Source organism: Pipra filicauda, unplaced genomic scaffold (assembly GCF_003945595.2).
Source record: "Pipra filicauda isolate LSUMZ 115617 unplaced genomic scaffold, ASM394559v2 scaffold100_size2392355_pilon, whole genome shotgun sequence".
In the NCBI taxonomy this organism is placed as follows: Eukaryota; Metazoa; Chordata; class Aves; order Passeriformes; family Pipridae; genus Pipra; species Pipra filicauda.
Genome location: NW_024103441.1, coordinates 152,420 through 177,075, shown reverse-complemented (window position 1 = coordinate 177,075; position 24,656 = coordinate 152,420). Strand labels below are relative to the sequence as shown.

The 24,656-nt window shown below is 54.2% G+C and overlaps 2 protein-coding genes across 2 annotated transcripts in view; one reads left to right on the top strand and one right to left on the bottom strand.

The window, feature by feature from the left end:
* Window positions 1-880: 880 nt before the first annotated feature.
* On the bottom strand, window positions 881-2,219 carry B3GALT9 (beta-1,3-galactosyltransferase 9). The gene has a single exon (XM_039379535.1). It carries the CDS (start codon window positions 2,217-2,219, stop codon window positions 1,101-1,103), a length of 1,119 nt encoding a protein of 372 aa, XP_039235469.1. The 3' UTR covers window positions 881-1,100.
* Window positions 2,220-9,859: 7,640 nt separating this feature from the next.
* KCNT1 (potassium sodium-activated channel subfamily T member 1) overlaps window positions 9,860-24,656 on the top strand; it is a 78,397-nt gene continuing 63,600 nt past the window's right edge. The window contains exons 1-2 of the mRNA XM_039379358.1: window positions 9,860-10,084; window positions 23,670-23,849. Of these exons, the coding sequence (XP_039235292.1) occupies window positions 9,954-10,084; window positions 23,670-23,849 (311 nt within the window). The 5' untranslated portion in view covers window positions 9,860-9,953. The remainder of the gene's footprint in view (window positions 10,085-23,669; window positions 23,850-24,656) is intronic.

The following is a 24,656-nucleotide window of genomic DNA, read 5'->3' as shown; positions in this document are numbered from 1 at the left end:
TTGCAGTTCCCTGCCCATGCTGTACATTGCCATCTGGGTTACATGCTGCTGTGTCTGATATAAATGGAAAATATAAGTGTCTCTGTCATCCCCTCTTTAAAGTAACAGGTGGAGATAATGGAGGAAAAACCAGAAATGGAATGCTGGAGAAGGAGAATTGAGGTAACACGCTAAACTTTTAGTTTAAAGAACAAAACAAACCCACACAGAAAACCCCAAACCAAAACTCAACATTTGGCCAAGGTTAACAAGCAGAATTACTTGGTATTTCAGAATTGTGGGTCCTTGGGAACACACCTCCAAGTCCTTTAATCCCAGTGGGAAGAGTAGCTGGGGCTGTCAGAGGTACATGGGTGTCTCACAGTTGTAGGACAAACCTGACCAGCTGGTCCTTCTGCTGCTGAAAGAGTGGACATGGAAGAGTTTATCTGGAGGAGGGAGGTGTGGATGGGTTTTGTGTTCTGGGACTTGTTCCTGCTTTGGGGAATTTTTCCATTTTTAATAATGTTGGTGTTACCAGTTTGCTGGTGAATCTGTTCTGACCTTGCTGCTGGTGCTGTTCTCCAGTGTGCTGCCATGTCCTGGAGCTGCCTTGTCAGTGTGTCTCTGATGCCATGACTGACAGAAATACAAGATTCTTTAACAGGCAAGTTGGATTTCTTGCCTGGAATCTCCCTGAGCCTTTTCCATGCTGGCTCAGTGTCTGTTCCTCTCCCTTTCCCTAGTGCTGTAAACCAGCCTGCTCAGAAGCAGCTCCTTCTGTGAGTGGAAAGCTTCCCCTTTGGTACAAAATTCTTTAGAAGCTGGTGATGCTTCACTTGGATAAAAAGTGGAGAAGGTGTTTTGAGGACTCAGAAGTCTGAAAAACACTGGAGACAGACAGTTTCTTGGAATACTCTTACTTTACTTATATGCATGCACTTGTAGGTACTTACATAGAGTACATCCAGTTTTGCTGCTGTCACACACTGTAGCTCTGGGAATTCATTTGCTGTTGAAGGGAGGAGACCTAACTTTGAGAGGGCATCACTACTGCTGAATGTTACAGGGTAAAGCAGCTGCCAAAAGAAAATTCAGCCTTTCTTTGCCAAAGCTAAACCTTAATTGACAAAATGAAGAACCTCATTTTTTATTCTATCCAAGTTGAACTGCTTGAACTTGTCAATGTAGGTCAGAACCCTGCAGGACACCAGGCTGTAGTAGGTTTCCAGCAAGGAACAATCTTCCCCACTGCTTGTTTCCTCCCAGGCTTTAAATAGCTCGTCCTCCTTCACGTTGGAAGAGGTGAAGATGAATTTATAGCAGCATCGATTGTAGCTGATGTGCTTCCCCCCGGAAAAGCGGGAGCTGTGCATGGGAGTGATCCCAGCTTTCTTAGCACAGATTCCCACAAAAATATCTGGGGGCACTGACAGTGGCACCTCCTTGGCAGCCACGTAAACCTTGCGGGCGACGTCCTGGGATATGACGAAGGCGCTGCCGTGGCAGAAATCCGGGTAAAACTCCTCGGGATACTGATGGGTGGGAACGAAGGCAGGGCTTTGGGGGTCCCTGTCAGGCACTCCCTGATGAACGACCCTCCCAAGGTAGATGTCCTCTAGTTGTGTTAAGCTCAGCAGGTACCCAGCCAGGCTTGGAACACCCACAAACACGTCCTCGTCTGCTTCGAGGATAAATCTCGCCCGGGGACAGAAAGTCACCGCCCACTCCACGCTCAGCAGCATCTTCTGTGTCTGTGTCTGCGGGGAATCGATGAAAGCACCTTCAATAATGTCCCTGTGCTTGTGAGCCTCTTCACTGATCTCCAGCTGGGTGCTTTCTGGAGCTGCCTTTCCTACAGCAAACAGAGTGAGGACGGTGTAACCTCTGGTGTCCGTCACGTTGCCCCACGTCTGCCTGATCGTGTCGCGCCTTGTCCTGTTTTCTGGGCTGCTGTGGACAAGGATGAGCAAAAACACCTCTTGGTCCGAGCATGTCACTGCACTGCTGACAGTGTGAGAGAGGTTGGCCTTCAGGGGATCCATGTCCAGCTTCCTGGCCCTCTCCCTGATCTCCAGAGTCTTTGCATCGGTGTAGGACAGAGGAAAGGAGTGCAGGAAATATTCCTCCAGTAAATCCGCCCCGAAGAGCAGCACGTGGAAAAGCAGGACATTAAAGAGGATGAAGCACCACTGGTGAGTCCGGAGCCTGCACAGTGTCGGCTGGGGAAGGGAAGACATGGACACTCAGTTCTCCTGCCACTCAAACAAAAAAGGCTTTCCCTCATTTTAAAATATATTTGTGCAAAGCAATCACAACTTTTAGACCGTGGTCTTTGCATTTATTAATTTGAAGCTCTTTTTCTCCTAGAAACTGAAGGAATCTACAGGAACATCCTTCACGTGGCACAGCGACATCCCAAGCTGGGAAGGACATTACCATGTTGTAATTTAGAAGTTTTGTGCATCCATGTGTGGCAATAGTAGGGAATAACTTGCTATTAGTATTTGCTGACTATTTTTAGCCTGTTGCTGAAGGCCTGAGGTGCTATAGAAGACCTGTCATGGTAATGTGTGTCCCTGAAGGAGAACTCTCCTATGGCCTCACACTGCCCTGTGGAAGCTGGCAGGGTAAGAATCCAGGGTGAATGGGGCTTGGAGCAACCTGGGCTGGTGGAAGGTGTTCCTGCCCATGGCAGGGGGTGGAACAAGATAATTTTTAGGGTCCCTTCCAACCCAAACCATTCCATGAAAGCTGTAGGAGGCTGAAGCACTTACCTGCATGGTGGTGGGAGCTGTGCCTGCAGCAGGGGCTGTGTGGGCAGTTCCTGCCTGGCAGTGGCTGTATCTGGGTCTGCAGGATCCAGTTACTGCCCCGTACCTGGAGGCTGTGGCTTCCCCTCACCTGTCTGGGAGGAGGAAAGATGATCCCAGGGGATGATCGTGTTGCAGCTGCATAAAACAAAGGGAACAAACCCCTGGCCTTGCCCTTTATTAATTTCTGACGCTTGGGGTGGGGTCTCAGCAATAAGTGAAGGCACTGCCGGGGCTCATTTGGTAGAAGGGTCCCTGGTACTGCTGGGAAGCTGTTCTTGATCTGCCATTTGCTGCTGGAGTTTGGGGTTGTGTTTTACAGCTGTGCCATTTCGTGGTGGTTCCCCAGTCCTTGGCAGGAGACCCCTGCCCTGAGCACTCTGCACCCCCTGAGCTGGAGGTTTGGGGTGTGAACTTGCTTGGGTTTGCCTTAGTGGGGGCTGTGGGGGACACCCCGAGGCTGTGGGTGCTGCTGGGCCAGGCTGTTCCCTGGACAGGCTCCTGCCTTCGGCTGTGCCGGAGTTTCCAGGAGCTTCCATGTGTTACTGTTGGCTCAGGCCTGGGCTGTGCTGGAGCTGACTGGGCTGGGGAGCTGCAGGGGACTGGAAGTGCTGGAGGGGGAAGTGCCAAAGACACCACAAACAGGATGGAGGTGTCAGCAGGGGGGAGAGTTGGGTTTGGCAGAGGGTCTGTGGAGCCTGCAGAGCTCTGAGGGGAGAGGGGCTTGTGGGTCCCCAGGGGATGGTGGCAACGGTGCTGTTTGATGGGGAACTGAGGTGGGAGGTGTCAGTCCTCATCAGCACAACTGGGAACTCCAGTCTCCATGTGGGAGCAAAGAGATCATAATTGCTTTTTGATTTTGGAAAGATTTCTCACAGGTCAGGGTGTGTTTCTGTTCCTGCATCCTTGGGTGAAAGGGAGCAAGGAGAACACAGTGTTGCTGTGGTTTGGCTTAGCTCTGACCATTCCAAACCTCCCTGAAGCATCCCTAGGGGAGCCTGGATCAGCCAAATGACCCAGGGAGATGGAGCAGAGCTTTGATTTCTGGCTTGGGGTGTCCGGGGTTAATCCCCCAGCTCTGGCTGAGCCCCTCAGCTCTCCCAGCTGTGTTGGGAAAACACAGGGAGCAAAGGAACTACAGAAGAAACCAGCTCCTCAAAATGTGGTCACAGCTCGGAAGTGCATCCTGCCCCTCTGAAAGACCCCCAAACACATCCCACTGTGCTTTAGGCTTTCCAAAAAGAGGGAAAACTCCTTTCCCAGAGCTTGTGTGTCAGCTGGGCTGCAGCTTCATCTGGAGCAGCCTCACACTCTGCAATCCTCCCAGAGGTTGTGCTTTGAAGCCTGGGGAGCTGAGCTGTCAGCACGGGAAGTGTCAGTTCAGCGTGTGCTCTGAAGGAAGAAGCCAATAAGGAAATACCTTTCATGAACAATAATACAGCACTGCCACCCCAGATGCCCATCCTGGGGAAAAAAAAAAAGTCCTCTGAAGATGTTCTGTCTCCAGCTAAACCATTTAATGAGCAAATAAATACTAGTGTATGAAACCCCTTATATTAAAAATTGTGTGTCCTTAGAATAATGATAAAATAATAATTATAAACCCCATATGTGCATCATCCCTGTTGCAATTAGGCCCAGCATGGTGCTTGCAGCACTGCTCAAGTCGTTTCTTCAGCTCTGCTTTGTGGTGGCAGCAGGAACTCTGATACCACATCTATAAGATTAACACTCCCCAACCACAGCACAGGCAGCTCTCAGATGTGGGATTTTGTTTATCCACAGAGCCTGGCTGAGTCCCACTGGGAGAAAGCTGAGGAACAGCAAGGAGAAGACTCCTGAAGGGTAAAGTAACTGATCTGGGAGTTCCAGGGAGTCTGCCTGGGGGTCATCCCTCCATCACCTTTAAACCCAGGATTCAGGGAAATGCAACCCACAGCAGCTCACGTGTGACCTTGTCTCACTTTTCAGATGGGTAAAGTGAAGCTCGTTCAGGGAAATCCTCACTCCCAGGGAGAGCCGAGAGTTTCCTGAAGAAGAGGGAATTCAGGACCCCGGAGTGGCTGAAGTCAGGTCAGTGGGGGTAGGAATGCTGTTCATACAGCTGCACTGAAACCCTGCACAATCCCGTGGGTGTAAATTAGGGAAACATCCAGGAAAAAGCAGGTTTTCCTGAGCCACAGGGCTATAATTTGCTTTATGTGAGATGTTTTCACGTTGTCCTTGAATTTTATGTCCAAACCAACCTCATTACAGGAGCAGGGATGTACCAGTAACTCTGTAGACAACCTGACCTACCCTAAAGCTATGAGTGTTCAGATTAAAGGATGGTTTGGGTTTGGGTTTTTTTTTTTTTTGAGAGGAGGGGCCCTGAACTCCTGCCATATCCAAGGATCAGAGCAGAAGTGCCAGGAGAGGGCAGTGGGAGATGCTGTGGAGCAGGAGGTGCCCGGGGCAGGCAGGGTGGGCAACGTGCTGAGAGGAGCAGCCGAACCCACAGCTTCCTAAAACATCTCCTGGCTTCCCTCCCAATGCTGGGAACATTTGGAAGGGGGAGCAGAGCCTGGCTGGTTTCAGTTCTGCTTGACTCTGCTTCGTGGGAATGTGAAGGCTTCGGATGACGCACCGTTCTCAGGAGATGGTGCAGGAGAGGGTGGATGGATGGAATTTATGGGGAAAATCCAGTGAAAACTGTTTTTTTCTCAATATAAATTTGTTCAGATATAAAAACTTGAGCTCAACCTGCCTTAGATGTCTGTGTGGTTGTTCTGTGCTGTGCCCTGTCTTTCCCTGCAGGGTGGACACTCCCTGGTTCCCCCAGTTCTCAGGCTCTTCCCAAAAGAGGGGTTGATTCCTACAGGCAGGTTTTCAAATTTTCACTCAACACTTCCTTGCTCCAGAGACAGGTCAGAACCCCCCTGTAGGCAGGCAGCTTTTCTGGCACAAACATCCCTTTCCACAAGGCATTCCCTGTGCCCTCATGGAGACACTTGTCTTATTTTAAGGCTCAGAGCCGACCAGTGTCATCCCACCAGTCCCCAGAGGGGATGCTCTGGGAACACAAAGCACTCCCAGGTCTCCACAGGGTCCCCACTATTCCAACCTGCCTTTTGCAGGGTTTCACACAGACCTGAGAGCACGAGGGGCTGCGAAGGGACTTGTCTGGTGTTTAATAACAGCATCAGTTGCAAGAAGCAGAGATGGTTGTTTCGGTCTTAGTCACCTAATGGCAATGTTTGTGCTCCAAGAGATGATTCAGCTCTTGCAGGCAGTTCTTCACCTTACGTTCTCCATGGGGTTTGGGGGATGATGGAAGAGGAGGCTTTGTAAGAGTTCCACAGAGTGTGTTTCACTTGTTTTTGATATTTAATGTCCCTTTGGGTGTTAAATATAAGTAGACACCTGAAAGCCAAGCGAAGGAACCTGAGCACTGACACACCAGACAAACAGCTCCTGGTGTGCAGATGAAGGAGTCTTTGCCTCTGATTTAATGGCTCACTCAATGACACTAAAACAATGTTTTTATAGCCAGGTTCCCCGCATTACTTTTTTTTTCTTTGCATACATCAGTCTCGGAGTTCCAGAGCTGTATGTTTTTGTATGGTATGTTTGATTATTACTTCTTGAGATCAATGACAGCTTTGACAGCTACCTACCTCTGTGTTCCTGGATAGCCACAGCCACAGCCCCCCATGTGTCTGAAAGGTCTGCTTCAGCCTTGGAGATGCTGAGTTGAACATGAGCTGTGAGTGGAGAGGGCATAAACTTGTGAAAAACGTGGAGCTGTGAGGCCACAGGGCTCCAGCTCTTGGGCTGAGCGGGTTCTCCCCACCAAGATGTCAACTGGAGAGAGAAGTTGTTTATTTTGCAGTGGCCCAGCAGCCCCCCTGTTGTTACTCATTCTCACAGTGTGCTGTGAGGGTGCTTTGCCCTTTCATTCCCTGGAGCCAGGCTCAGGCTGGATTTGTGCCTGGCAAGTCGAGATTCCCATGAAATTCCTTTGACAGGCACGACATCCACAGCAGCGCCGGGGTTTGATTACAGCCAGTCCACGCTCCGACAGTATTTACAGCTGGGAGCAGATCCTGTGTCGCTGTTCCCGACTCCCCGGCCCCTCTGTGGCTGCCGTGGTGCTGGGCAGCAGCTGAGCCATCTCTCCTGGGGCCCTCCTCACCCTGGGGCTGGTGAGGGGTCCACATGTGTCTGTGTGATGCAACCAAAAAGGCAAAGCTGCCTGAGGTCATGGAGGGAAACAGGAGCTGGAGGCAAGTGCTGGGGCTCGAGTGATGCCCCAGCCTGTCCTCTCCAGGTCCTGAGGTGCTGGATGGATCCAGCTGTGCTCCCACTGGTGCTCCAGGGCTGGGGAGGGGGCTGCAGCCCTCCCAGCCATGGCCAAGGCTCCCACTGTTCCCCATCACCCTCTGGCAGGGTGCTCGAGGTTACCAGGGAGCTCAACAGGACAAGGGCACTCTCACTAACGAGTCCCTGGAGCACACGGTGAGCTGGGCTCGGGTAATGTGCTGTGCAGAAGATGACTTTCTCTCTCTCCTGTCTCTGACTCATCCCATTTTTGCCACCCACAGATTTATTTATTGCTCTCCCAGACACAGAAACAGCAGAGTTGAGTCTCCCTGCCCTGTGACAGCCCCTCCTCGAGCAGTGATCTGCCGGAGCAGCCGGGCGGGCGTTTCCCTGCACTCATCCCTGGGGGGTCTCACACTGGGGGGTTGCCTTTCCCAGGAGCCTCCCCTGTGCTGCTCCCCCAGCCTGGCTCTGCTCTGGAGAACTCGTGCGTTCACATGGCCCTGCAAATGGCACTTGGCATCCCTGGATGTGCCCGTTCCCTGGTGCTGCTCATTCCCTGCCCAGGCGGGACACGGCCCCTGGGGATCTGTGCTCTCCTGCTCTGGGGTGTGGTGGGAATGTGAGGATGCTGAAGGGGCTCCCCAGCAGAGCTGTGGGGACTGGGGGAGTCGAGAGGAGGAGGGATGGTCCTGTAGTAGGTATGTGAAATCCTGGCTAATTGTATTTTGTGTTAATAGGGTGACTTAATTTCCCTCTTTGGGAAAGGATTTGTAGCATCGATGGCATTTGGGAAGCACTGCAGGTGGGGGCAGAGAGGACCAGCTCAGCCAGAGCTGTGCCCCCAAAATGCTGAATGGTGCCTTTGCTGAGAATGCTGCTGTGCCTTCCCCCACTTCCCCCTGGGCTTTGGGGGTGCAGGGAATCGTGCTGGAGCTGGGAGCAGTCCCCAGGACAAAGGCTCTCTTTGCTGAGGTAGGATCCCACCAAGTGGGAGAGCTTGTCCCTGTGCAGCCCCCCTGCTCCACAAAGGGGCTGGGGTGGCACCAGTGCCCTTCCAGGCCAGGGGCAGGTGGGACCAGGCCCCCCTTCATTGCTCAAGCTCCAGCACTTGGATGGGGACGTTCCCTTCTGGCTCTTTCTCGTTCATTTTTCTCTTTTCTCCCCGTCCCCACCCCCCGTAACTGTTTTAAATAATTCCTCCCCCACGCCTGTGTTATCACCCAGCATGTCAATACGCTCCGTGCCACCCACCCCCTCCTCCCGGAGCCGCACGTTAACGATTTGCACCAGATAATGTGAGGCAATTAGTGAATGAAGAATAACCTTCCCACTTAAAAGCTTGATGGGTCGGGAAGCATCACGCGGGTGGGTTGCACGGGGAGCATTAATTGCTTTTCTCTCCAATGACTCCCAGTGTAGGAGAGCCCATATGGAGAGAGACGAGGAGGAAGAGGTGCTGCGGGAGAAACAAAGTCTCTGGTCCTGGCGAGAAGCTGTAAAGCCCAGAGCCTGCGAGTGGGCACTTCCCTCTGGGGGGGGGGTTGTGGCACAGCGGGGGCTGTGGCAGCGAGCGGGCACCGTGTGATCCAAGGGCCGGGGCTGCCGGGAGCAGTGGATGGGCAGGGCGGGGTATCCCGGGGTCAGGGGGAGCTGATGGACAGAAACCACCGCTCTGGAAGCAGCTCCGGCCTGAGTGGCGTCACCTCCCCTGGGTGTGACTGAAGGGGGCTCTGGTGTTTTGGGTGATGGTGCGCAGTGGGAGCTGCTCGGATTCCAGCTGCTCACATCTGGCCCACGAGAGAGGAGGACACAATTTTGGGGCACTTTGTATTTGGCCACATCGTTACAGGTGGCACCTCCTGACTCCGGGCACGTGGGGCTGAACTTGGAGGGGAGAGAAGGCACCTTGGATCCACCCCCTTAACCCTTTCCTGGAGTCGGCCGGCTCGTTTCCAGGCGGATCCCGCTGTCCCTGGGCTGGGGCCATTCCCCAGCGGGACCGTGTTGTTGCAGCAGGGCCCCCCTGGAAGATGAACGCTCCCGGCCCGGGCGCGCAGCACGGCGCAGGAATTCCCCGCAGGCAGCGGCTCGGCCCGGCTTGTTTGCGTTTGGCACAACCCCGAGGCGCAAATATTTGTGTGGGAAGTAGAAAAGAAAACCAAAGGGGGGAAAAGAAAAAAGAAGAAAAGGAAATAGAGATAAAAGAAAAATCAAGGAAAGGAAAAGAGGAAAGGAAAACGCAGAGGGGAGGAGAGGGAAAAGGGAAAGGGAAAAAGGAAGGGGGGGAAGGAAAGGGGGAAGGGAAAAAGGAAAGGGAGAAAGGGGAAAAAGAGTAAAGAAAAAGGAAAGGGGGAAAAGGGAAGGGGGAAAGGGGAAAAAGAGAAAAAGGAAAGGGGGGAAAAGAAAGGGGAGGGAGGAAAAGGAAAGGGGAAGGGAGGAAAGGGAAAGGGGGGAAAGGAAAAGGAAAGGGGAAAAAGAAAATACAGAAAACAGAGACCCCCGGGGGTCGTGCAGAGGCCGGAGACGAGGGACGCGCCCCGGGTCAGGGGGTCACCGGCTCCCGCCCCGGCGCGGGGGTCGCGGGGCCGGGGCGGGGTCCGAGGGTGGGGCGGGCCCGGCCCCGCCCGGTGCCGCCCCCGGCCCGCCCCGCCCGGCCCCGCACCTGTTGCCGCCCGCGCCCCGCCCGGCCCCGGCATGCGGAGCGAGCCGTGATGGGCGCGGGGCACCGGCAGCGGCCCCGGGACGGCGGCGGAGGCTCTGCCCGCGGCCGGCAGCCCCCGGCCCGCGCCCCCGGCAGCGCGGGGCTCCCATGCTCTGCCCCGCCTCGCCGCGCCGGGGCCCCGCGCCGCTGCGCCCATGCCGTTCTCGGGCGAGGAGCGGAGCCTGCAGGGCATCTACAAACCGGCGGGGCCGGCGGAGGGGCGGCCGGTCTGCCCCGAGTGCTACACCAACCGCTCCTTCGTGTACGACGATGGCAGCGCACACAGGTACCGGGGGGCCGGGGTGGGGTGGGGTGGGGTGGGATGGGGGGGACTCCTGAGGGCTCTGCCTGTGCCGCCGTCGTGGGGGAGCCCCCCGTGCAGCCGGGGGAGCCCCTTCCCCTGCCGGGTGGGACGGGCAGGACCCCCCGACCCGCTTGCCCACCGCGCTCCCCGTGCCCCGAGGAAAGTTTCGGCGGCGCTTCCAGGCCTGGCTGGGGGTCCCTAAGAACGCCCCTCCGGCCACAGCACCTCGGGGATGGAGCAGTCGGGGGCTGCCTGGGTGCGAGGAAGGGGTGCTTGGAGACCCCCGAGCAGTTCCCAGTCACATCTTTCTTTGGGAGAGGGTGGATGCTGCCCTTCCGTCGAGCCGTGCTCCGGGGCGTGTGGGTCGGGCAGGGTTTGGCTGAGCCCTGAAGCCACGCCAAAGTCAAGGGATGAAAATACACGCAGGCAAACCCCTACATTTCCATAGCTGCATCACAGCCCCTGCTCAGGCTTTGGGCTGTTTTTTGTGCCAGAGTTACAATGTCCAGTCTGAGGGAGGGGCTGCGGTGTGGAGGGGAAGAGCTGCTCGAGGGCATCACAGGGACTCTGCTCCTCTTGTGCCCGGCAACAGCAGCTGCTTCTCACATGGGAACGAGTGCTCATTGCTGAAGTATCCCAGCTTTTCCTCATAAATCCTTTATATTATCATCGTTCCGATTAAATTTTCTAGTGCGGTCCTTATGACTGTCACACTCTTCAAATGTCAGCTCAAATGAGCAAGTGAAGTGTGTGTATATCAATTCATGCTTGGCAGATGAGGACCTTGGCTGGATTTGTTCCCTGGGCTGCTCAGCTGGGGTTTTCTACATTGGCATCTGCTCACTGTGATTTAGGGTAACAATCTTTTATTCCTAAAACCCTAGATGGAAAAAGAAGGAATAGTGTGTTTGGCAAGCTCTTTAACTCTCAGTACATTGCCACTGACTGGGTAATTAGCAAAGTCCTTGAATATTGGTTTTTGGGATTAAGTCCCTCATGATTGCCCCTGCTGTCCCCTTTGTCAGAGGCACAATGCCCAGTGTGTCCAAGGACTGCAGTGCCCCAGGACCCCCTGACTCCTGAGCACCCCGTTGGGTTGCCTTGGGCACGCCAGGGTGGCTGCAGAGCACAGTGCCTTCCCCAAAGCTGCCTCATTTTGCAGCTGTGCTCGCTGTGTTTGCAGAAATGACACCCTGGAGGAGGTTGTGGAGCGTGTCTGCGTGTGGGGGAAGATCAGGGATCAGGCTGGAGACGACAGCTCGCGGAGGGTTCCCACTCCAGCGTTACAGGATGATGATGAATTGCTCCTCATTACGCTCAGCCCTGCCCAGAGTCATTTATCCTCATCTAAAGCCCAACAAAATCCTTGTTCAAAGGTCCTCCTGCCTGTCTCTTTCAGTCTGAATAGAGGAGCTTTGTTTCATAATTATGATTATACAGCTTGATGTGTTTCTAACCCCCTCAGGCTCCGGGGAGGTTGAAATGCCATTGCTTTCCACGGCTTGTCTTGCCTGCCCTTCTGGAGATATTAAACAAGCTGGTTGGAGCCCTCAGGGCTCAGCATTTCCCCAGCTCCAGCTCGGAGCATCCTGGTCTCTAATGTACTTTTTCAGAGCTGTTCAGCTGAAGAAGAAGAAGCAGAAAATGATTGTAAACAGGCTAAAGAGAAAGGGCAGGAGCAGGCAGAGAAATAATCACTGTTTCCCCCATTAGATGATCCCAGGGGCCCCCTGGCTAATCTGCTGCTTGGCTTCCTCTTCTGCAGCCTGGACAGGGGGGTGCACATCAGTGTCATCACCCACACCTAACAACCTGCTGTTGCTCAGCCTCTGCCTGGTTGCCCACGGGTTTCACCTGGAAAGGGCCGTGTCTGGTGTGGGGTTTGTGTCTGAGAAGTGCACAGTCCCCAGGGCAGATCAGGGCTCAGGAGTCCTTGTGATGTCTCCTTGTTTTGTCTCCTCTCTGTGCTCCCAGGCACAGCTGTGGGTGTGATGGCAGACAAACAGACCTGTCACCAGAGGTGTGGGTGAAGGATGTGAAAAACAGACTTATGTCCGAGCAGCAAAGACGTAGAACGTGGTCACTGAACCTTCTGCTGAATGTTCAGGGGACTTCAGCTGGGCTGAAATAAATGGAAGCCTCGATTATCCCCTCACTTAGCAAATCTAGAGGTGTCTGAAAAGCTGTTAAAGAGAAATCCTGTGTTTTCAGTTGCCTGAGCATGGAGATGTGCGTGTGTAAACATCTGTGAGCTTCCTCCTGGCCCTCTTTATAAGGGGACAACAGTCCTGAAAGTCCCTTCCAGATAGAAAGCAAGGGGTTAACTGTGAAAGCACTTGAAAGTTTGTTTGGAGAGCAAATACACATTTCTGGCACCCAGAGGGTACAAATAGCCTAATTTTTACTTTCCTACCTCATGGGAAATCTGGGTAAATGTTTGTACGAGGAGCCAGGCTGTCACTTAGGAGAACATAGGATTTCCTTTGCCTTGCCCATGTAAGGGCACTCTGGGCACCAGCCGTGATGGATGAGCGGCCAGATGGAAGGACTCACACAAAAATATCCCGCACGAGTCCGGGGGCCGGCGGGAGAGGCAGGGCCGGGCCGGAGGAGCCGTGGCTTTTCCATCGGCTGCCTCCCGCTGCCATGGCTCGCTCGGGAAGGAAAAGAGGGGAGAGGGCGGCACCCGCGGTGCTGCCTGGAGCAGCTGCTTAGGAGGATCACGGGCTGGAATCACACGTATGTGGCTTTTGTCGCGTCTCTTCTGAACGTTTCTTAAAGCTCTGCCTGGGCTGCACCGCTCGGCTCAGGCTCTGTGGTGCCGTTTGTGCTGGGAGCAAACAGCTGTGCCCAGGATCCGGGTACCGTGTGCTGGGATTGGGAGTGGGACACGGAGGGGAGGTGGATCCCAGCAGCTCCAGGGCAAGCTCCTGAGAAGCTGAGGTTGGGGGCTGGAGAGCAGCAGCCAGACACCAGGGGTGTGCGTGAAGGATGTGAAAACCAGAGCATATCTGATTAGCAAAGGTGTAGGACACGTTCACTGAACCTTCAGCTGGGCTGAAATAAATGGAAGCCTCGGTTATCCCCTCCCTCAGCAGGTCTAGAGGTGTCTGAAAAGCTGTTGGAGAGAAATTCCGTCTTCTCAGTTGCCTGAGTGTGGAGATGTGTGTGTAAACATCTGAGAGCAATATTTGTAAACAACCCATGAGCACCACTGGCCTGGAAGGTCGGGATGTGCCTTTGGAATGCCAGCTGGGTTTGGCAGGGCCTTGGTTTGACAGGGGCTGTGCTACGGTGGGGTCTGTCCTCAGTCCCACCTGGCTGGGCAACCAGAAAAGGTCTTTTGGCCCTAAAAATCAACAGCAAGATTTGGAGCAGTGGCAGCAAGGTTAAAAATGCCCAGAGGCACCTTCTGCTGCTCTGGCCAAAGCCTCTGCCTGAGTCCAAAGGCAGAAAGAAAGGAAAAAGCGTTGGTTAAGTGGGATTCTTGCTCAGTGTGAGCACTGATCCAGGCCTGGGATGGCTCTCCCATGGCTTCTCCTGCTAATCTTTAGATGTATCCAAGGAACTGTCTCAGTTTAGCACAGCGATGGTCCCTGCAGTGACAGCCTGTTGTTGTCTCTCAAGTTTTCCATTTTCTGGAAATGAGTGGAAAGATGCTTCTTTGGCAGAGCTTGCACTGAACCAGACTGTGTAGCTAATTAATAACCAGTTCCTCCAGGCAGGATTACTGGCTTGGACATTTATCAGCTTCCAAAAAGTCAGCCTCGTGGATTGCAACAACTGTTACTTTGGCTGCCCATGGGGATCCTGGCCTTGCTGTTCCGGGAGGAATTGCAGTAGGGAGCCATAAAAACTACAGGGCCAAACACCCCGTGTTTTCAGAGTGTTTATGTAGCAGAGAAAAGAAGGAATTCTGCCCTTGTTTTCCTCAGACAGTTAGGAAAGGGAAGCGTGTGGCTCTGGAATGCTTCAGGAGAGCACCTGCCAGCACACCTGGGTCAGTGGGAAGAGTTTTGGGACCCCCAAAACCAAGTTTACCGAAGGCCCCCCTGACGTGCTGAGTGTCCTCCTTAGCAACTGCCCTTGGGTTCTGGCACGGCCGGGTCACCCTTCGCTGGGGAACAGCAAAATAGGTCATTGCCTGTGCTCAGGGCTCTTTCTGCTCTGCAAAAATATTTACAGCATCTATTTGAATCCTCCCAATTCTCCTCCAGCGACCTCTCCCTGACCCCCACGCCTGGTTCCCAAGTGCTGCACGCAATTTGTTTTGGAGCCTGTTAAGGTTTCTCTTGCATCCCTGCCAGGCTGGGCTGGAGTGTGGGACATCTCATTCATTCCTTCTCATGAATAAAAACAGGCCAGGAGCCACGTCTGAGCTCAGGTGCCTCTGGCCTGGTGTCCTTCCAAAGTGGCTGGTGACAGAAACTGCAAGAGGAAAGGTTTGGATCAGGTATTGGGAAGGAATTTTGGCTGTGAGGGTGGTGAGGCCCTGGCACAGGTTGCCCAGAGAAGCTGTGGCTGCCCCATCCCTGGGAGTGTCCAAGGCTGGGTTGGACAGGGCTTGGAGCAACCTGGGATAGTGGAAGGTCTTTCCCAGGGCTGTGCTGCTGCAGCCTGTCGTGGGGATCCTGGGCTGGAGGTTGTACCCAGTGGCTGTGCTTTGACCACCTGGACGGATGTCCTGGGATTCACCCACATCCTCTTGATCCTGTTGGCACTTTCTACCTCCATAGGAGGCTGTGACTTCTTTGATGCAGCTGCTCTGTGGCAAAACATGCTGCTTTCCCTTTGAGCTTGCTGCCCTGTGATCTCCCTGGGCTCCTGCAGTTCCTGTGATGTGTTTGCTCCCTGGTCCCTGCTCTGATTTTATCTGCCTTTCATCATGTCTCCTTCCAGCTAAAGACTCCTCCTGATCTGTTGGGCCTCTCCTTGTACAAACCACTTTATAACCTGTAGTTATCCCTGGTGCCCTTTTCTGTGCTCTGTCATCTCTGAAGAGGGGAGCCAGGAGCGTGTGTGACTCCATGGTGGGTTATCTGGAGTATAAAAACTTCCCCAAACATTCTGGGCTTTGCCCTCCCCTGCAGCTGTTGGCTTTGGGGCATTAGCTGTGAATTTGGCTCTTTTCTGAGTGCTCATTTGCAGACCTCCTGATGCCTGTGCAGGAAGCTGATTTCCCTCTCTCCTGTTGGATTAGTTTGGCATTTACTGATGCTAATTTTCATCTGACATTTTACCATTGGGTCGCTCAGTGCCACACGATCCTCCTGCAACTGTTGACAGTCTGGTTCTGGTTGGGCCACCCTGGATAATTTGCAGTCATCCCCATCCCTTCTGAAGCCATGAGAGCCTTGTGGGACCCCACAGATGTTTGCTTCAGTGTTCTCCTTCTGTTTGTCTCCTGTCTCCTGCTCCAGGAGACATCTCCCATCACATCCTGGCCCGGCAGGTGCGTTGACAAACCTCCCTCTCGGGGTTTATTTCTGGTAGACTTTGTATTTTCGAACAGTGTGAAAAGACTCTTCCTCCTCCCACGTCCCTCTATTATTTTCTGCTTTCAGTAGCAGGGACTGTTCTCTGTTCTGCAGGGGTCTGCAATGGGGAGAAGTTTCTTTTCCATGCTCCATCCCTCTCTGCTTGGAGCAGCCTGGGGCTGTGGCAGGGAGGATTTTCCCAGCAGTTTATTAGCAAGGATTAGCACTTTCTTGATCTTGAAGCCTTTTTTTTTTCATGTGAGCCTGGAAGCTCCTGGGCACTGACAGATGTGGTACAGGATATAACAGCTTGGGATGAGGGGCAGGATTGTGTCCTGTGGGATATCACAATCACTCCTGAGAATGAGGAATCGGGAGAGTAACGAGCTCTGCCTTGAGAGCATCTCCTTGCTCATCCTGAGAGCTGGGAGCAGATAGCTTTGCCCTGCTTGCAACTGCTCCCCTGCCAAGATGTGGGTTTTGGCTGGTTCCCAAGGTGGAGAGGGGGACACTGGTCCCAGGTAAGCTCCCTGTGGAAGGGGAAGTGCCAGGAAAAGCCAGATTGGCCAACAACAAAAGGGCAAAGGGCTTTTAAGCCTCATTTTAGGAGAGGTGAGGTTTTCTGTCTCCTGGACTGGAGGAAGGAGGGCTGCTGTGACCTGCACGAGGGTGCACTGGCTGTGATGGAGCGTTAGGATTTGTGGAGACTAAACAAAATCCTTGTGGGAAAACTATAACTTGGCTTCCTGGTGTTGCTCACAATCCCAGCTGCTGGAACAGGGACCTGTGGGACAGCTGAGGAGGAGGCTGGGCATACCTGGTGTCCGTGAGTGAGACTGGCTGTGGTGTCTGTAGGAATTGTGTTGCCCTCCTTAAGCAGGTGATGGTAGAGAGTTGGCTGTTGGCTCCAGGAGCGGAGCTGGAGGCTGTGACAGGGGGAATTGCTCTCTTTTTATTTTAATAATCTGTTTAGGTTCAAGATTTCTCACGGTTGGTTGGCATGAATCACGAGGCTGGTGTTATCCCTGTGTGCAGCAGCACCCTGTCATTAAAGGCTGGGTGGTTTCCCTGGGGAGTCTGGAGTGCAGAGCCTCCGAAATCCCCGTGGGACTGGTGGGGCCTCGCTCTGAGGGATCGTTTCTCCGGCAGTGTCAGTCCTGGTTGCTTCATTCCTTGGGCCCTGGGCTTGATTCTGCTTTTAGATGAACTTGAACGTGCTCCCAGGCCACCTCACCAACTGTGACAGGCAAAAATGGGGGATGTCCTTGCTGGGAAAGGACTGGATGCTCCGGGAAATCTGCTCCTCCCTCAGCACAGACCTCCTACAACCAAGATAAGCCTCAGTTGTAATCCATAAATAGCCCGGAGGTGGCCGAGTCAGGAGTTTCCCGGCAGGGTTGGTGACCTTGGCTGAGCTGAGGGAGTGTGGTTTGGGTTTGTCCCTTCTTCTGAGGCTGTTCAGGGATGAGATGGTGGGAGTGGGACCCTTGGGGACCTTTGCCCAAGAACGCTGGGATGGGGAGCAGAGCGGTGGCCCTAATTAGGGAAGCAGGGGTTGGTGTGTTGTGCTGTAAGTGATCATCTGAGCTGATTTGCATTCTCTTTGCATATTTACATGGCAGAATAAACTGGTTGCAGGTCACACAATCACAGAATGGTTTGGGTTTTAAGGGACCTTAAAGATCATCCAGTTCCAACCCCCTGCCATGGGCAGGGACACCTTCCATAGACCTGATTGCTCAGGTTGCTTCCACCAGACCTTCCACTGCTCCAGGCTGCTTTTTCTTTTGGTACCACTTAGGATTGCCAAGAAAAGATGAGGAGGCCCCAGCCCAGGCTTGGGGAGTAGGAAATGATCCCCTCACCTGCCAGGAGCCAAGGGTGTGTAGGATGTGCTTTCTCTCCTCGTTTCTCCTGGTGTTATTTGGGCTCTGCAGTCACCAGGGACATCAGCGTGGCTTGTCTGCCTTTGCTTCTGCTGGGACCCTCCCAGCACTGCCAGGCCTTCCAGACAGGATGCTCTGGAGGAAGGGGATGCCTGTGGCTCACTCCTCCTGGATCCCTTCCCCTTGGCAGGGCACTGATGGAAAACTGGGGGGAGCCGAGCTGCCTCTGCCACTCGTGTGCTCCCTGTGCTGCTGTGGGATGAAAGAAGAGTGAAAAGGCTTCTCAGTGGGGCTCTGCCTTCCCTGAGCTTTACCTTGGCACACAAAGCATTCATGTGCATCAGGCCAGAAGGGAACGGGGAGACGTGGGGTTGAATTGCTAATATGGGGTTGTCTAATAAGAAAAACAGCTCTGGACCTGGAAGGTACAATTTCTACTTTTATCTTCTGGAAAATAGCATTTGCCAGCAGGGGAAAGGCTTGTGGAGCTTTGCACTGACTCACTCTTCCTGTTCATTTTCCACGTGAAACACACAAAATGCTAATTTTTCTGCGAGGCCTGGGGTGTTAAATTGCCTGTGCTGGTTGAAAGCGAAGCGATGGGTGGATTTGTCACAGGGCTTGGCAGTCCTGGAGAAGTTTTGGGCAACGGCAGCTCCTGACATGGACAAGTCTGACTGTGGAGAGAGATGTTTGGTTGCAGGAGTTTAATCTGAGAGACTGAGCCCTTCGTGTACTCTGTGTGTGTGTATATTTATATATGTGTGTGTATGTGTATATATGTGTATATATATATATGTTTTACAGCTGTTGTACCCACAAAAGGTGACTTGGGCCAAAGCTGCTCAGAGTAGCTGGAGATAATGACTTGGATGTTACGATGGGCCTGTTCACATCTCTTTGAATATAAAAAGTGTTTAATCCATGGCCATTGTACAAGTAACCCCAGCTCTGTGAACGGGGCCAGCGAGTCACTGGGTGACCTCTGGGAAGGGAGAGGGGACAGTGGGATGAGGGTCTGGGGCTCTTCCTCCATCCAGCTGAGCCATAGCCAACAATGATGTTGGATGGTGCTCGCAGGGAGGTGAGTGAGGAACATGCACAGCTCCGAGCCTGAAATGAGCACCCCAGCTCTTCCTTGGGGTGTCCCTGCAGGGAGATCCTGCCCTGGCAGCTGCTGAGTTGGTGTCCAGGGAAGGGCAGTGTGTGTGTGGTGGGACCTGCCCTGCACGTGTGCCTGCCCACACGTGTGCAGACCCCCTGCCCCCCTTCCCTGCGTGCTCTGTGCCCTCTCCTCCCGCTGTGCCGTGGTGCTGTGCCAGCTCCTGCCCCTCCTTGCCAGGGGAGCAGTGCCAGGGCCTACTGCAGTCCTGTGTCCCTGTCAGGGGGGGCTGTGCTGCCTCCCAGCCCCACTCTGCAGACCAGCCCTGTGCCTCCCCACACACTGGAGCCATTAGGAGACCCCACGGGGATGTCACTCAGAGGGGAAAAAAACCCCAAAATCGAAAAGAGAGGGGAGAACAACTGTAACCTGGTAACCATAAGAACTGTGGGAGGAGAAACAAACACAAGATGATTGTATGTATTTAAATAACTGTAGAAAAAGAAAGGGCAGAGTTTCCTGTATGGCTTGGTTCCCTGGAGAGGCTCTGAGAGCCTGGTGGCAGCTGAGCTTGCCAGGGATGGATTAGGATGCAGGGCCAGACTCTGGTGGAACTCTGTGGCAGGGAGGAGAGGACATGGCACGGTCCTTGGTGTCCTGGGGCAGCGTGGCTCCAAGAACCCTCTGGAGCAGTATCCCATCCCTTGAGTGCAATCTAGGCACCATCACCCTACAGTGGGCTGGAGGCTCCTGCCCCACCAGTGCCTGTTTGTTGCTCAAAAGGCTCCGTTCTCCTCTGGCAACAGATTGTGTCGTGTGTCGCTGCCGACAGCGAGAGGAAGGTCATTCCCTGGGTCTGACTCTTGTTCCACCCTTGCTTCAGCCAGGGCTTGTCCTTTCCATGCCATGAGAGGGGACAGGAGGCCCAGCAGCAGCTGGCTGTGGTGTTGGGTTGTGTGCTGGGTACCAAAGCTCGAGGAAAAGTGGCTTTGCCTGGGGGGGGAGATGTTGACATTGGACAGGAGGTACTTGCTTTCCTGGCTGCACATCCAGACTCCCTGGCCATCCTCCTGGGGAAAGGATGGAGTTAGAACAGATGGCTGCCAGCAGGACCTTGTGCCTCTGGCTTTTTACAGCTTGGAGTGGGAGAGGAGGGGTTTGGATTGTAAGTTATGCAAGAACTTGCCCCAGAAGTAGGTTCAACTGTTCTGGTTGCACACCCCAACCCTTAGAAGGAGGAGAGGAAGAGCATTTCTGGGAGGGCCTTCAGTGAGGGGTGTCACTGAGAGCTTTGGAGCTCCCAATGGTGCCTGGCAGGTGTGGGCAGTTACCTCATGCAGGTACCAGAACATCTGAGTTTGGGATCTGTGATGACCCTGGGCGGTTTGGGATTGGTTTGTGGTGGGAAGCAGGAGGATGCTCTGCGGCTTTTGTGGCGTGCAAGAAAGAAGAAGAGGAACTTTGGTTTTGTCTTTCCTCTTCTTTGACATGTGCAGTCAAAAATAATAACAGAAATCTTGAAGTGCATTACAACAGGCTCCCAGCCTGGGGACTTTCCTCTGAGGCAAAGCTGCCTCTTTTGTGCTGGGAACCCAAACAGCCTCTGGCAGAGCTCTGGCTCAGCACAGGCAGGGGGGTGGGTTGTCTCTGGTCTCATGGTGGCATTTCCAGCCTCAGGGGACGGTGCTGTCAGCACTGAGCCTTCCCTGTGTGTCCCGGGGGGAATGAGCAAGGGAAGAACGTGGTTGTGACCAGCCCACACACACGAGAGCCGACTGAAGGGACCCGAGGCTGGAGCATCTCCGGGGCTCGGAGGGAGAGTTTGCCAGACTGGGGTGGTGACTGGTCTGCCTGTGCTTTAGTGGGAGGGGAGATCCACGGGGAGCTCTGGTGGGATCCCAGTTCCCGTGTTCCCAGTGGGGTGTCCCCTCCCTGCCTGCTGGGGAGTTGGCCAAGCTGGGGGAGAGACGGTGTCGTAGCGAGAGAGTGGAAGAGTGTTGAGGTTCCCATATGCTGAGCACAGCGTGCTTTTTTGGTGGTACAGGGTTCTGGAGGAAGGAAGGGAAGGGATGATAAAAATAAAGCTGCAGTTCTGTATTTAGCTATAAACGACTTCAGGATTATTTTTTTTTTCAGTAGTATTTGAAGACTGTGCAATAAATGAGCTTGTTCATGAATTTTTTATTTTGTACCACTACAGCTTTGAAGAAGTAGCCAGGTTACTGTGGTGTTTCTGTAGCTCAGGATCTCTGGGTGGTTGTAAATCCTCTGTGCTGATGTCAGGAGACCCGTGTGAGGTGCAGGAGCACTTTTTCTAAGACTCTGCTGTGCAACATATCTCAAAGTCACTGTGTAAGTGATAAAGGCATCTTAACAAATAAGTGAATGCAGCATTTGTCTTAGTGAAGCTTCATCCAGAATGAACAAATGTTCCAAAATGTTAAAATTCTGAATGATTTTGTATGCAAGAATAAATGAAAATACATTAAAAGTGTAGCTGCTGCTGCCAATGAGAGAAGAAACTCAGATGCAAATAGCAGAGATTGTGTTTCCAGAGATACTGGTATAATTGGATTTTACTACAGTTTCTAAACGCTAATAAAGGACAGTGGTAAATATTTGCTTTGTTTCATGAATCTGACACAGGATCTGAGGCCAGGAGAGATGAGTTCGTTGATCTGGAAAAGAATCATGTGGAGTTTAAAAGAAAAAAACCACACCCAAACCCCAAAAGGGGAGTGTTTGATATCCGAGGGGATGGTTGGGTAGAGCTGTGGGCATCCATAGCTCCCTGTGGGTCCAAGATAACGTGGACCTGCCTGCCTGGCCCCACAGTGGGAGTGTCAGACAGGGTGGTAGCTCTGTGTAAAGGTGCCCTTTCCACATGGCAGTCAGTGTGTCCATGGCTGTGCAGGAAAGGAAACAACCTGCTCCTCTGAACAGGCACTTCATAATCAGTGGAGATCACTGGGTGTGACAGTCTCCTTCAAACACAATTGTAATTGCCCACATTTGGAGTCAGGCACCTGACTCCCCACTTTAAAGTCTGATTTTAATGAGAGAGGATGGTTTTTAAAATTTACTTTTTCTCCCCCTGAAATTCCAGTTTTAGGATGCTGTCCTGGCCTCACGGCAACAAGAAACCTCAGCTGGGCTAGAATTTCTTGGAGGTGGCCTAGAAACAGTGTGCTTTTGGCCTAATTTATCATAGTTAAACTCTTAAGAGGAAAGACTTCATTGTGGCTTCTTTTTGTGTGTGCTTAATGTTAGATCCTCCTTTGCAATGTGAGCTGGAGATGGTCAGCTACCTTTGGTGTTTATATCAGTTAATCCAGAGGGAGTGCTTGAGCTGACAGGGGTTTGGCTTGATTTATCTCAAACACCAAGTTTTGGATCAATGAATACCATAGAATAACCTCCCTGATGCCCCAGGCCCTGCACAGATGCATCACTCAGCACAGAGCCTTGGCTGCACGGTGCATATGGCAGCTAAAAGGAACTGGAAAGCTCTGGGGATATGGAATTAAGTGGCAAATAACATCAGTGAGAATCATCTGAAGCGCTGAGAGCGAGCTGGGTTGTCTTCTGGGGCTGTGTTCAGCAGAAATTTTGCATGCTGATTGCTCTTCCGGAAACCCGGGAACAACAGCTGAGCAGGGCTTTGGAATCTGGTCAGCTGGGAGCTGAGTTGCAGGAGTTTGAGTTGTTAAAGGTAGAAGAAGATCTGAGGAGCCTCAGATCCCATCCCTGCAGCCCAGCAGCAAACCCCTCCACGTCTGCTCAGTTCAGCATTCAGCTGGCAGGAGCTCTTTTGCCTTGTGTGGTGCTGGAGGTAAAGCTGTGGGAAGGTGGTTGGAATGGGTTGGAGAGGCTTTGGGTGAGATACTTGGAAGTAGAACAGGCAGGAGCTGGAGCCTTGCAAGCTCTTTGCTGCCTCACACCCCGAAGTTACACGTGATGGACAAAGAATCAGCTCACTGCAGAGGCACCATGTCTCCTCTTCCAGGCTCTCCCTGACCTCCCCACTTTCCACAAAGGGTCTGTGAATTCGGTGTTCCTGTCTTGGCATGGATGAATTTCACTGGTGAGGCCAGGACAGAAGGGATCAGGAGCTGTGATCCTGACCTGTGTGACTGTGCACTGGCTTTACAGCATTGAATGGCTTTGTTGCCTTGGGGTTCTGTGAAGGGAAGTTTCAGCCTAACCCCAGTCTGCTGTAATTAGTAGCTCAAACTGACATGGGCAGAACTGTTGTACCCACGTTTTGGTTGGTAAAGGGGGTTTGAAAAAAGGAGACCAAAGAAAGCCTTTAACCCTCTGAAAGGGCAGTTTGAGAGCTGGTTGAGGTCCATCTCCTTTGTGTGTGCCAGGCAGAGCTGTCTTTGAGCCACCACCTTGGGTGTCTCCTGGGCACTGTGCTCCCCCATCCCTGGACCAGAGACATGGGCAGCCGAGGGATGGGTGACAGATCCTTCTGGCCACGGCACTTGGCAGCTGGACAGACAACTGAGTCATCAGTGTTCGTGGTTTCTCATTTAATCCTGGGGTTGTTGGGATGATTTAAGTGCCAGCAGTCCAGGGAGGAGGTTGTGCTTCTGCTTCCAGCAGGGCTGTGGAGCCATCGCCTCGTCTGCCTCCCATCCCTGCTTTTGGTCGCGGGGGGAGGCTGGGGGGTGGATCCGGGCTCGGCTGGCAGCTGTAGATTATCTTGCGAGCAGTTTTATTTCCTCCCGGCGATTGGGCTTTTCCATTGGCTCCTCTTGCTCTCCGTCGCTCGCCTGCTGAGCAGCAAATGTCCTGTGCCCGGCGCTGCCCTGCGGGGCGCTCCGCGGGACCGCGCTCCGCGCCCTGCCCACCCCGCCGGCCCCCGGCCTGAGCCCCGACCCCCCAATGCCCCCGGGGGGAGCGCTCTGCAGGGGGGGCACGGCCGCCTGCCCCGCAATGTAATCGCGGCCGGCGGTGCGGGGCGCGGTGCGTGCGGGGTGCGGGAGGCGCGGGGCCGGCCCCGGGGGAGGTGCCGGGGCGGGCGGCGGGGGCGGGCAGGGCAGGGCAGGGCTCCCCTCTCGGCCCCCCACCTACCGCTACCCCCTTGTCTCCCGCAGGCTCTCGTCGCCCGGCGGCTGCGGCGGCGGGGACGGCGGCGGGAGCCGCAAGAGCGGGGTCATTCTGGACATCGCCGCCCTGAAGATGACGGAGCTGGAGTCCGAGGTGCTGCCCCTGCCGCCCCGGTACCGCTTCCGAGATCTGCTGCTGGGGGACCAGTCCTTCCAGAGCGACGACAGGTTCGGGGCGCAGCGCGGGGACAGCGAGGGAGGGAGACACGGCCCGGGGACAGGCACTGTCCGGGGTGGGGACACGCACCCAGGATGGGGACACACACCCAGGATGGGGACACACGCCCGGGGTGGGGACACACACCCAGGATGGGGACACACGCCCGGGGATGGGGACACACACCCAGGATGGGACACACACCCGGGGTGGGGACACACGCCCGGGACCCCCGTGCGCTCCGGGGCTTTGGGGGATCCGGAGCTCTCCGCGGTGCTGCTGCCGCGGGCGCAGCCGGACCCCGCCCGGCGCGGAGCTCTCCGCGGTGCTGAGCGCGGGGCCGGCGCTGCGGGAGGGGGGCTTTGGGGTTACGGGGGGTACCCGGAGCCTGCGGGCGTTGGGAGATATTCGCAGGAACCATTGGCATGCGCGGGAGAAGGGCACCGGGATGTGAAGGGGATGGAGGGCAGGGGTGCCTTGGACAGCAGGCAGCGGGAACATCTGGGTGCTCCAGGAGGGTGGGATGTGCTGGACCTGCTGGGCAGTGGGAGTTGTGGGTGTACTGGGCCAGCAGACACTGAGCCGTGTGGGTATTCTGGGCAGGGAGTCCCATCAGGGGTTGGCAAGGAGGAAAAGGGACCAGTGTCTGGGAGATGTACGGGATGGAGTTGGTGAGGGGCTGGTGGAACTGTGCCATGTGCAGAGTTTGGGCTGAGCACATCCATTTGTTTAGGAGGTGAGGCTCCTCCAGGCTGTCTTTGCAGCAGGGTGTGCTGATGGGAGCAGAGAAATTATAAAGAGCTGCTGGGGTTGTGGTG